General features: G+C 29.4%; 1 protein-coding gene across 1 annotated transcript; it reads right to left on the bottom strand.

Annotated features, from left to right (window-relative positions):
- Window positions 282–2,771, bottom strand: LOC109360671 (UDP-glucose 6-dehydrogenase 1). Its single transcript, XM_019605714.1, has 2 exons — window positions 2,649–2,771; window positions 282–2,035 (listed from the first exon to the last, which is right to left on the bottom strand). The coding sequence occupies exon 2, from the start codon at window positions 2,010–2,012 to the stop codon at window positions 567–569; it is 1,446 nt and encodes a 481-aa protein (XP_019461259.1). The 5' UTR covers window positions 2,013–2,035; window positions 2,649–2,771; the 3' UTR covers window positions 282–566.

Here is a 12,858-nt window from a genome sequence, read left to right as displayed (position 1 = left end):
ATAGATGTTCTATAAATCATGTTTCATTGATATCAAACAGCTATACCATATGGAAGAAAAATGTTCATGATATCAAGTTTTGCATCTAATCATTTGCCATCTGATGATAGTGAGAACATCATTGTTCCCACCCGGTATAGGCTTAAAAGAAGCATGGATATGCAACAAGATGAACGTTCTTAATAATTTTCTGCTATAATTTTCTCTTATTGCTGATTTATTTGTTTCTCCAATTATTGATTTATTAATGCACTAGTTCCCCATTCTTCAAGGCAGTACAATCTGAGAATCATAATTTAATATAGTGACAGAATAAAATATTGCATTCCATGAAAAGTAATAAAAGTAACATAAAAAAAAAGGATTTTTAGCTAGCTAAGGACAATACTTTGGCAATTAGGCTCTAGCATGCCAAAAACCTGAGCAAATAAGAGCAACATAAAGCAACAACATGAACAGAAATATAAACTCTAAAACAATAGCATGATAATATATCAGCAAGGGTCATTCTCTGTGAAAGACCTATAAATATAACCATAGATGCAACTCTAGATATTGCATTTCCTTTAAGCCACTGCAGGCATGTCCTTGAGCCATGAATCTAGTGGCTTGCCAATGGAATAAACAATAAATCCAATCTCCCTCAGCTTGTTAGCATCCACAACGTTCCGGCCATCAAATACGAATGCCGGCTTCTGCATGTTCTCATACACTTTTTGGTAATCAAGCTTCTTGAACTCATCCCACTCAGTCAAGATACAGATACCATGTGCATCCTTGATTGCCTCATAGGCATCCGAAACCACAGAGACTTGCTTGTTAGAAGTCGCCGGGCTTGATGGTTGAAGATGAGCAGGATGATCCCAATCAAACTTCTTCATGGTCAGATCCTTCAGGATTTGTTCTTCGGTGACCTGAGAATCATATATGCTCAGATTAGCCTTGTCTCCCAACAGTCCCTTGCACACATCAATGGCTGGGGTCTCCCTAGTGTCACCGGTATCCTTCTTGAAAGCAAAACCCAGGATAGCAATTTTCTTCCCCGAGACTGTGTTGAACATTGAAGAAACAACTCGGTTAACGAACCGGTTTTTCTGGTAGTCATTCACCTTAATGACCTGTTTCCAGTAGTTGGCTACCTCAGGAAGGCCATTGCACTCACAGATATAGACCAAGTTCAATATGTCCTTCTGGAAGCAGGAGCCTCCAAATCCAACACTAGCATTCAAGAACTTGGGTCCAATTCTCGAGTCTGTGCCAATTGCGTGGGATACCTGAGACACATCGGCACCAGTTGCCTCACAGAGTGCAGACATAGCATTCACAGAGGAGATCCTCTGTGCTAGGAAAGCATTGGCAGCAAGCTTTGATAATTCAGCAGACCACAAATTGGTACAAAGGATTCTCTCATCGGGGACCCAATGAGCATAAACATCTTTCAAAGTCTTAATAGCCTTTTGACCTCCAGGGGTCTCCCGACCTCCGATAAGGACTCGATCCGGGTTAAACAGGTCTGCAATTGCTGTACCCTCAGCAAGAAATTCAGGGTTAGAAAGAATGTCAAAATTGATGCCTTTTCTATTGTGAGTTAGAATCCTCTCAATTGCTTCAGCTGTTTTAACAGGGACAGTTGATTTCTCAACCACAATTTTGTCTGATTTCGAAACATCAGCAATCATCCTAGCAGCACTCTCCCAATAAGTCAGATCAGCTGCCTTGCCAGCTCCAAGCCCCTGAGTTTTGGTAGGGGTGTTCACCGAAACAAAGACTATATCAGCCTCAGCAACATGTTTCTCCACATCAGTGCTGAAGAAAAGGTTCCTCCCCCGGCACTCATTCACCACATCGTCAAGGCCGGGCTCATAGATCGGGAGGTGCTTGCTGTTCCAGGCATTAATTCGCGGTGCAGCGATATCCACCACAACTACCTCAATCTCAGGACACTTCAAGGCAATGACAGCCATGGTTGGACCACCGACATACCCGGCTCCAATGCAGCAAATTTTCACCATCTTTTAAATTCTTTCTAAGCAACCTGCATGATACAAATCCCAAATTCAAAACAACACCATATAAGATGCAAATTCACTGTCAGAAAATGCGTATTACTAGTTAACAAGGCAACTAAAGTAAGATCCGGAGTTAAATAATGAAAGCAACAAATGACAAATCAAATCCAATATCCACATGTATATAAGGTATATAATGTTATATACATTGCACAATACAAGAATTATGAAAAATCATGAGAACAATTACAGGGAAAAGTTGATCTATAATTTTCTAGTGAATCAATCATTAAGGCACTTGCAGATCTATCTGATATTCAATAATAAAATATAAATGGGTAAAATTGTTTTTTCATAAAAAAATTGTTTGGCTCGCTTATCGAAATAGTAAATTCAGATATCAAATCTAACGGAAATGTCACACTTCAATTTCCACAAACACAGATCCATCCATAATTCACAAACAGAACAAGTACATTACATCATTACCCAAATCACAAAAAAAACAAAAGGGATTAAAAGAAGACATTTTAGAACGAGACAAGAATACCCAGAAGAGAAAAACGAAATAAAAAATGGAAACGGTAAATGGGTATGAAGAAAAACAGGGGATTGGCGAAAGGTAGAGAAGAAAAGTACGGAAAATTGATGAAGGAAATGAGGAGATCGAAGAAGGAGGAGTGAAGAGATCTGAAGGTGGAAAACGATTCAGAGAAGTGAATGGGAATGTGAAGAAATGAAGACGCGTCACAATTATATATAGAGAGAGGGGGGAGAGAGCGGGGTACTATCAACACATGTTGTCTCAAATGTTACTATTTCACAAATATTTTCCAAATCATATTTCATATAATAATAAATAATAATAATAAAATAAATGAGAAAAAGACTTCAGTAAATATATATATCTAAATATAACTAAATATGTCTTTAAAGAAAAAGAAATTTTTTCCTATGAGCTTTTTATATTATTACTATATTATCTATTATTTATTTTTACGAATTATTGACTTTTAAATAAAATTAATGCAAATAAATGATAGATTATATACTAACTATATATATATTTTTATACTAACAGTGCATACATAATATGTTTGTGTCTTTATATAAGTTTTTTACTAATAATGAATGGTTTAAAATTTTCAATTGAAATAATATAATTTCATTGATATATGATGATTATTTTTTGGTATAACCAATAGTATTTTTTCACATTTTTTGAGTAAGAAATTAATTTCTTTTGGGATTTGTGTATATTCGTCTCAACAAATGTTGTTCCCAAAAATCGAACTTCAACCTTAAAAATCAAGTGAAGCCTGACACTATTAAATCCTGTCGGTATAAGCAATGATTTGAGATTACGATATTGCATTTTCTTCCGTAAGTGACAGATTTGGTTACACTTATTATAGGAATTTAATAAATAAATTTAGTAATACTACCTTGTAATAAATTTTTGGTCATGTCATACATTTATCATATATTTATTAATGCAAGAATTTAGTCAAGACAATAAGATAACATTTACGGTGGGTTAATATTGGACAGGATTGTTTTTTGTCTTTTTGCTCTAACCACCAGCTTTAAGACCGGATTTACAATGTACATACATTCCAAGAACAAAAATATATTACATGTATAGTAAGAGAAAAATATGCATTTACATTATAAAAGTTATTCATATTCTTGCTAAATAATTTATCATTCGTATTTAATTATTATTAGTTCTTAAATATAAGTAATATAAATTAATGATAAAAAATATATTAACCATCAAAAAAATTTATATTGACAATATATAGACATTATTCTTATAAATGACATACCAGTTTTCCTAAGATGGTGGATGGTAATAAATATGTAATTGGAAATAGTTTTGTTGCAAAAAGATATATTCTTAAAACTATCCATATTTTAATTAATAGACCTTTGACCATTAATACTCTTAACATTCCCTTTTTTTTAAAATTCACTCTGACTAAATCTATTGGATGATTTTCCATTTTAATATTAAATGTTACTATCATAAATTTAATTATTTTGTTAATTTCAAATAAGATTTATTCATTTAATTAATCATAAGTTTATAACATTGACAATATATAGATACTATATTTACATAGTAAATGATGTAGTGACAGACCTTACTTAGGGCATGTGGGGGCAACTAACACCCTAAATTTTTTATTCCTTCAAATTTATTAAAATAACTTTTATTTTTTATTTACACTCAGATGGTATCTTGAACTATTCGTTAGAACAACACTTATCAAGAGGGACAATCACACACTATTAAAGAGATTAGTTCTTCACCTCACCCAAAAGGTGAGGGGATCCCATTGGTAGTATAAAAAATGGTATCTTCAACCAACAAGGTGTTGATGCAGTGGTGTAAGGCTTCGCTAGATTCTGAAGATGACCAAAATGTGAAGAGTTCGATTCATGTGAACGACACTTGTAGGAATAGGCAACCACACATCCGAAAAGAGATTAGTTCATTACCTAAGAGGGTGAGAAGATATCATTAGTAGTAGCAAAAAATGGTATATTCATGAAAATACTCCTTGAACCTTACACTTTTCTTTAATTTGTAACTTGACAAGTATGTACAATACAATTTGTGTGGTCCTTCTAAATATTAGAGTTAATGGTCATATTATCTTTCATGTGTAGATGTTGATAAGTCTTATAGTATTATGAATTTATTTGAGTTTCTAATGATTTTATATTTCTAAAATAAATTATAAGATCACATATTGCCTTTGTCAAACTTTGAAACAAAAATTCTAAGATTCTAAGGATTTTTATAAATCATTTAATATTGATAAAATAAGTTTTTTTGTGTAAAAATTCTACCATATGGATCTCAATCATCTATGAATTAAGTGCAACTTTGACAAGAAAAATGAATACATTTTATTTGTTTAACTGAATTATTATTTTTATTTTAATTATTATACTTACCTATTACAAAAATATCATTTTCAGCAACGAAGACAACCAAACAAAATTACTTAGTAAATAGAAGATAGTTAACTTCTTGCAGACAATATGCTAATTTATATTGGAAAGGAAATTATGGAAAATTTTACTTCTAATACAATCATTGATGAGATTAAATATTTGAAAGAATGAAGAACAATACTTTAAATGAATGAATATTTTTATTTTAAGGCCTATAATTATTAATTATTGTTATTTAGTATTAATATGTTATTCAAAAACTTTGAAACAATTATGTATTTTTTTTATAACTCAATTAATTTTAATTATAAATTATAATTAAATATTGTTGTTATTCCTAAACTTGACTTCAAGATCCACCACTGAAAGTGTATATGAACTCATCTAAGGTGGTGGATGGCAATAGAAATGTAATTAGAAATATTTTTGTAACAAAAAATTAAATTCTCAAAACTATCCAGATTTTAATTAATAACCCTTTGACCATTAACACTCTTAACATTCCAATTTTTTGATTAAATTCACTCTAATTAACTCCTTTTGTTGGGTTTCATTTTGAATATTAAATGTTACTATCATAAATTTGATTATTTTGTTAATTTTAAATAACTTATTCATACAATTAATCTTAAGTTTATATTACAATAGGAGTGGATTTCCAACTTTGTCGCCTACCTGTTATAATAAGGATTTAATATGTGTACTAACAAGTTAGTGTTTTTCATATTGTCATCAAACTATTTATCACTTGTATATTAATTATTATTAATTTTAAACAAAAGTAATACAAATCAATGATAGATGATATGCTAATAGTGTAAAAATTTATACCAACAATACATACATTTTAAACTCGTATAATAATAATTTATTGTTAAAAAATAATTACAGTAATATTGATACTTCCATTTTATAAAAGTAAATATAAGTAAAGTAATAACTATAATATTAATTAATACTAAGAAATGGAGAGTAAGTTAAAAAATATATTTCATATCTTAGTCATCCATTTTATAAAATATAATGGTTCACATAATTTGAATTGGTCAATAAATCTAAACCATTAAATTTTCATAGAATAAATGACTAAGATATGTAATATACTTTTTAATTTACTCCCAAAAAAATAAGTGAATTATTTCCGTAATAGTGATCACACATGTTCATGCACCTAATTATGGATTCCTGTTAAGAATATCCATCTCATAGTTTCATGCTATTAATATTTTTAAAGTTAAGTTAGTTTTTTTTTCTAGACACATGTATGTCTGTAAAAGTCAACTTTGTATGACCTTAATAACATAAGAGTAAAAGAAGTGAACAATATATACACTATTCATAACATTAAATTTAGTATGATTAATGTTTTTTGGTGCTTAATTGACTTTGTTTGATATTGTTTAGTATTTTTAGACTTTATTGGACTAATATTCCTATAATAAGTTAATTTGGGATTTTTAGTCTAATTAAATCTATTATCATTTTCAAATCATATTTGACATCAAAGACATTTTGGGCATTATGAAAGGTAAATATATATGTTGAAGTGAATATTGTATTTTAGGAGTATTTAATTTTAATTTTGTTTTGGGCCCATTGTTTAGGGCCCATTTCAGTTTTACTCATTTACTTAGAGAGGGGAATCTGATTTGGAGGATATAACTTTAACATTCCAACATTTTGAAATCACTTTACATTTTTCGTTTTCTCTCTTTTGTTCTGCTAGGATTTGCTAAGGATTTCGGTTTTCACTTCTTCTTCATTTTATTTCATTTTGGTTTTGCTTTCATTTCCATGGAAGACTAAACTTATGGACTAAATTTTATTGGTAATATATCACAACTCTTGAAGTTTTGTTATTAATGCATTTTCAGTTTCTTTACTGTTGATTTCTCTATCCTATTTATGAATGTGGTTTGCTTAATCCCATTGTTTAGAAACTGGTTTGTGAATTTGTATTCGTTTAGTTGATTTACTCTCTAGTGCATGAATGTTTAGTTTGTGTGAATTGGTTAATGCTTCGTGCTTTTGCTGATTTCGCTTAGTTAAAGGCTTAGGTTGTGAACCTGTGCAAATTAGGAAGATAATGATTGAAATCTGAAATTAATCTTTTAAAACCGAGAATAAATGAACCAATGAAATTTAGTTATTTTATTACATTGCTTATTTACTGTTTCTGAAATTGCTCATTGTTCATGCCATTCAACAACAAAAACTCCTCATGTGTATGAGTATAAGGTGTTTGAATCTTTGCTTGAAAGATCGTCCTTGAGAAACAACATAGAAGTCACTTACTAGTTCTGCAGTTTTTAATTATTAAAATATTTATATTGGGTACGGCCACGATAAAAAATGTATCGACAATATCAAGTTTTAGTAAAATTACATAGAACTTATTTTAGATGGCCAAAAATATAATAGATAACTCAAAATCAATGAAAAAAATTCATATTTTATATATAAACTAATAATAATGTAAATATGTCGGTGTATTTTTATATTAAAATGTCATTACTAAAAAACAAAAAAATATTTGACATTTTATTACATTTTGAAAATGTTTAAGGAGTAAGAAATGTAAATAGAACTTGTTGTTTGGTATAACAAAAATTGGATTTTAGTTTCTTCATTAAGTAGTAAGAAATGATAATGGTCATACATAACAACGTAGTATGTGTCAACTTATATCGTCATCATTTCCTATATGATGAGTGATACACAATACAAAGGGAAGTAAAAATATAGTAAATTATAAAAAAATATTTCCATTCATTATAAAATACATTAATAATTCTAAAGAGATATTGCTTAAATTCATATAAGAGACTAATAATTTTAGAGTTAATTACACTAACACCCACTGAGTTTTAGTGAAATTACACAAATCACCCTCACTTTTCTACACCTACACAAACATCTCCTGATTTTTATACTTTCATTACATTGACCACCCCGCATGATAAATAAGTGTAATATTTTAAACAAAAAAATGTGATAAATGCAATTATGTTAAACAAAACATGGTATATTGTGAGGAAAAATCCAAATAATATACAAATCAATGTATCTTTATTATTTTTTGTTATAAAATGCATCAACAATTCTAAAGAGATATTGTTTAAATTGTTCTTATATTACATTGTAACGAACCAAAAATAATAAAGAGGTATTAACTCATATATTATTTGGACTTGTCTCCAGAATATACCATGTTTTGTTTAACTTAATTGTATTTATCGCATTTTTTGTTTAAAAAATTACACTTATTTCTCATGCATGGGTGGTCAGTGTAATGAAAGTATAAAAATAGGAGGATCTGTGTAGGTATAGAAAAGTGATGGTGGTTTGTGTAATTTTACTAAAACTTAGAGGGAGTCGGTGTAATTTACTCATAATTTTATATTCAAATTTATAAATGATCAATTTATTTTAGTTAATATACAATTAAGAGTAAATCACATTTGCACCCTTTGAAGTTTAACTTAAAATTCATTAATCACCATTTTTATTTAAAGAATTACATTCGTCTCGCCAATATGGGTAGTCGATATAATGTATATATAAATCATGAATAGTTTGTATAGGTGTCAAAAATGAGGGATAATTTATTATAACTCAGTGAGTACCAATATAATTTATACATGATATTATTATCAGTGATTTTTTTTGCTTTCAAGTATTTAAGATAGTTGTTTATTCAAGGCTCAAACATGATTTAACTAGTTATATTGGATCAATATATGATAACTAATCACACATAATCAATGATAAGTTAGGTTTATTTTACCTTTATACAATACTAGTGTGTTGACATGCACTGTCGTGCCTGTCAACCCGATGTCCTATCGTTTGTAATGTATAGTTTGTATTTTATAAATTCAAATATAATTTTTTGCGCTAAATTTACGGTTGAATTTATTCAATTAGTCTAATATTCAATTTTTTAAATACACTTTTAAAATAAGAAGATAATAAGGATAAAATAAGAAAATAATATTATATGGTTTTTTGGTAGAAATAAAAAGATATTGAGGGCAAAATAGGAAAACACAAATTACACCATGATGGGGGGTTATTTTATGTTTTCCTTTTATTAATAGTATAGATATGTTGACGTTATACTATACTAGCATGTTGAGAGACATTTTCATATCTTTCAACTCATTTTCCTATTGCTTGGAATTGAGTGTATAGTTTACATGATATAAATGTCAAATATAATAATTAGTATTTGAATATATTCAAATATTATTGTTTAAAATTGTGTATTCAAATAAGTGAATCACTTAAAACCTTAAACTATTAGTATAATCATGTACTAGTATGTGCTAAAATTTGATTATTGCTAGTATATGTTAAAATAGACAATAGGAAGCATTACAAAATTAGGCTCATTTATACCAACATGACATTAATGAGCTAAATTCTACTCTTAGAACATTAAGATTTTAAGGAAGTTTAGTAGTCAAACTTGGGAAACAATGTTGGAGTTTATGTTTTCCCTTGCACCATAGCAACAATTACTAACCCGGAACATATGTCAACAAATATCACAATAAGAATAGTTGAAATTGTAAATTTGTACTTCAAGGATTCTACCAATTCCAACAGTAAGTGAGAAAAATTGCCACTTATCACTATCCTATTTAATCTACTTAATTCAAAATGCAAGAATAACATGTAATCAAAATTTTAAGAGAATAAAGTATCTCTTTATATCAGAAGATAACTTATTTCCTTAAATTCATCCAGTGTTTGACATGTGTCATATTTTCATTTCTTCAAGAAGTTTTCATTTTAAAATATATTATAAAAAAAAATAAGACACATGTCAAATACTTAATGAACTTAAGTAGATAAGTTGTGAGAAAGACTTACATGGAAACGTATGAATGTGAATACATCCAAAAAATCTTGACAACACATTAAACATTTAATTATAATTAAAATTTAGTCATTAATGAAAGCACAGAAAAGCAAAAGTACATTTATCTTTAAATATGATGTGTTATATATGTCATAAGTTATCTCATAGTACGAGGAAATATTTTATTCTCAAATTTTAATACTTAAACTTCATGCTTATCTACATGGTAGTGCAATATATGATTACACATGTGTTTAGACTAAATATAATCAAAAAGTTATTTATACTCATTGTTGTATACAAAGTACTTTAACATGGCCACTTCTACAAAAATCAACTACCAACCAAAGAGCTTATGTACAACCCACATTGTAAAATCTTGTATACAATTCTACACTATGAAGACTCTTGTTTCTCAGATTATGTACATACTTGATGATCAGATTACAACGTGTCGTAGGCTTTATATAACTTTTCCCTCTGATCACTTGGATGCTAATGCTCCCACTAGTCTTCTAAACCACGAACCCATGTTGAATGGATTTATGAACAAAAACATCATCTTCGAATTGCATATTTATCATGTTAGACAGAAATATTTGTTGCCTTTTCCTAAGGTAATATCTTTGATTGTGTTGTCGCATCAATGAAAAAATGTACTTTTAAGAGTAAATATCAAATGTGTATCAGTCTCATCTCTAAAAAAATTGAAAAAAACCATAATAATCCTCAAAATATCAAACGTTTGTCAAATTAGTCATTTTAATATGTATATAACACTTGATAGAAACTAAAGTACCATAGTAATAGTGAAGTAATTTTTTGAAGTAAAAGACAAATTTTAGGATATAATATAATGGTGTTGAACTACCATTTTTTTAGGATACAAAAACATGACAGTAATCCTCTCAGTGTCACTTCAACATTTCATCGAAAAAAATATAAGTGAAGAAGAAAAAAATGATAGAGTATCTAGGCTTGAAATGTAATATAAGGTAAGTGAATTATAAACACATGAATGAAGGAACATACATCTAAATACAATATTTATTGTATACTTGATATTTCTTAATACATAATAATGTTAAAATAGTTGAGTGATTAGTTAGTTTGGTTAGGATAGTTAGTTTTCTATCATTTATATAAAGGATTTTATGTAATTTTGTTTTTCAATCTATTCAATATTTCAATGAATATTATTTTCTTTTCTATCTTTCTTGTTTCATCAAGAAGATTTGCCAATGTCTCCTACCATTTTAACATGGTATCAGAGCATTAATTATTCCTTTTCATAGCTTCCGCTTATGCCTTACCTCTTCCTCACTTTGTTGCTGCAATCTTTCCATTGGTGGCAGTACCATGTCATTTTTCTCTAACAGTTGGTGTAGTAGATGATGCAGGTCTTGTCCTTTCTCTTTAAGAAAGATTGATTTTCTTATACTCCAAAATAATACATTCACAACAAGATTTACCACTTTCCCGTGGAAAGTGCTCAAGAACGAGTTCAAAGAAAAGTGTTGGAAGTCTTGATGATGTTCAATCTAATAGTTGGGTGGATGCCATGATGGCCTTTTCTCCATCAAAAAAAGGAAGAAGTTGCTTAAAGTATCAATCAATGCCATAATCTTCTTATTGGAAGCTTGTGGATTTATTTCTTTATGAGCGCGAAAGATATTGCTACTTGCTTTCTCTATTATTGGATTTGCAACTGGATATGTTTTGTCTTCTTTCTCATTAATGATCCTCACATATGTTGGTGGTGTGGTTCTCACTATATTGGTGATATGTTTTGATACATTTTTCTAAGGTCGTGCAGAAATATTTCTTCAACAATTACATTGGGATAAAGAAGATCTTTCTCTATCAAAGAATTCATCTTGAGGCTTCTTGTATCTGCTCTTGGGATTTGAGATGTGGACTTTATTGTCTTGCATTGTGTTTCTTTTCTCTTCAAGCTGCAAATTTTGTTACAACACATTTGGAGCGCATCTCATGCAAGGCCCTCTCTAGACTTGTTAACATGAAAGGGTTAGAATCATCCACCAAAATCATGTCAATTGTAGTGTCAAGATCTTGTTTCCGAATAGACATGAGTCGTGCAACCAATTGTGGTGTTTGGAATTAGTTGTTTCAGGTTTCAAGGTCAGTACAGTAGCTTGGAACCAATCTTTTCTTCTCAATGACAACAAGAATCTATACATTCTTTATCATTTACTCCCAATTATTTCTCATTTCTTTATTACTTTAGTTTTTTTTACCTCTCTATCTCATTAAACACACAACATTATAGTGTGCAATTTCCCCCCTCATTGAAGCAACATATAAGGATCAAGATTAACGTCTATCTCATTTCTCTCTTACATCCATTATAGTTAGTTTGCTTCTGTCAAAAAGATGGTTAAGTGTTGGATGATGTTGCTTCTCCTAAATGGTGGTTAAGCATCAGTATTGCTTCACGTTCAGATTTCAAGACTATGAGACGAAGATTCGCTCACCAACAAGATGAAGTTTTAAAATATATCATTGTACAATTATTTCAAGCTTGGAATGCTTAATACATTCCAGTTTGCAGGAAAAATGGTTGAGTGGTTAGTTAGTTTGGTTAGGATAATTAGTTTTCTATCCTTTCTACAAAGGATTCGAAGTAATTTTTTTCTTTCAATCTATTCAATATTTCAATGAATAATATTTTCTTTTTCATCTTTCTTGTTTCATCAAATAGATTTGTCCATTCTTCCTACCATTTTAACACATAATGAATGTGGAAGAATTGAATGAGAAGAGTAGATGTGATAGTAGTTATAAATAATGAGTGTATTATGTATACGTTAAAAGTGTAAAGATTCATACAAAGTCGGTACATTATTCACCTTTCATTTGAATCTTTTGAAGAGCCAATGATAATTGATAATGAATAATAAATGATAGAGTGAATTACACTGACACCCCATGAGATTTAGCGAAATTACACAAACCACCCATCGCTTTTTTATATCTACACAAATCCCCTGCTTT

This window comes from Lupinus angustifolius, chromosome LG11, assembly GCF_001865875.1.
Source record: "Lupinus angustifolius cultivar Tanjil chromosome LG11, LupAngTanjil_v1.0, whole genome shotgun sequence".
Classification (NCBI taxonomy): Eukaryota; Viridiplantae; Streptophyta; class Magnoliopsida; order Fabales; family Fabaceae; genus Lupinus; species Lupinus angustifolius.
Note: the sequence above shows the minus strand (reverse complement) of the source record. Positions and strands in the feature narration are given on the sequence as shown.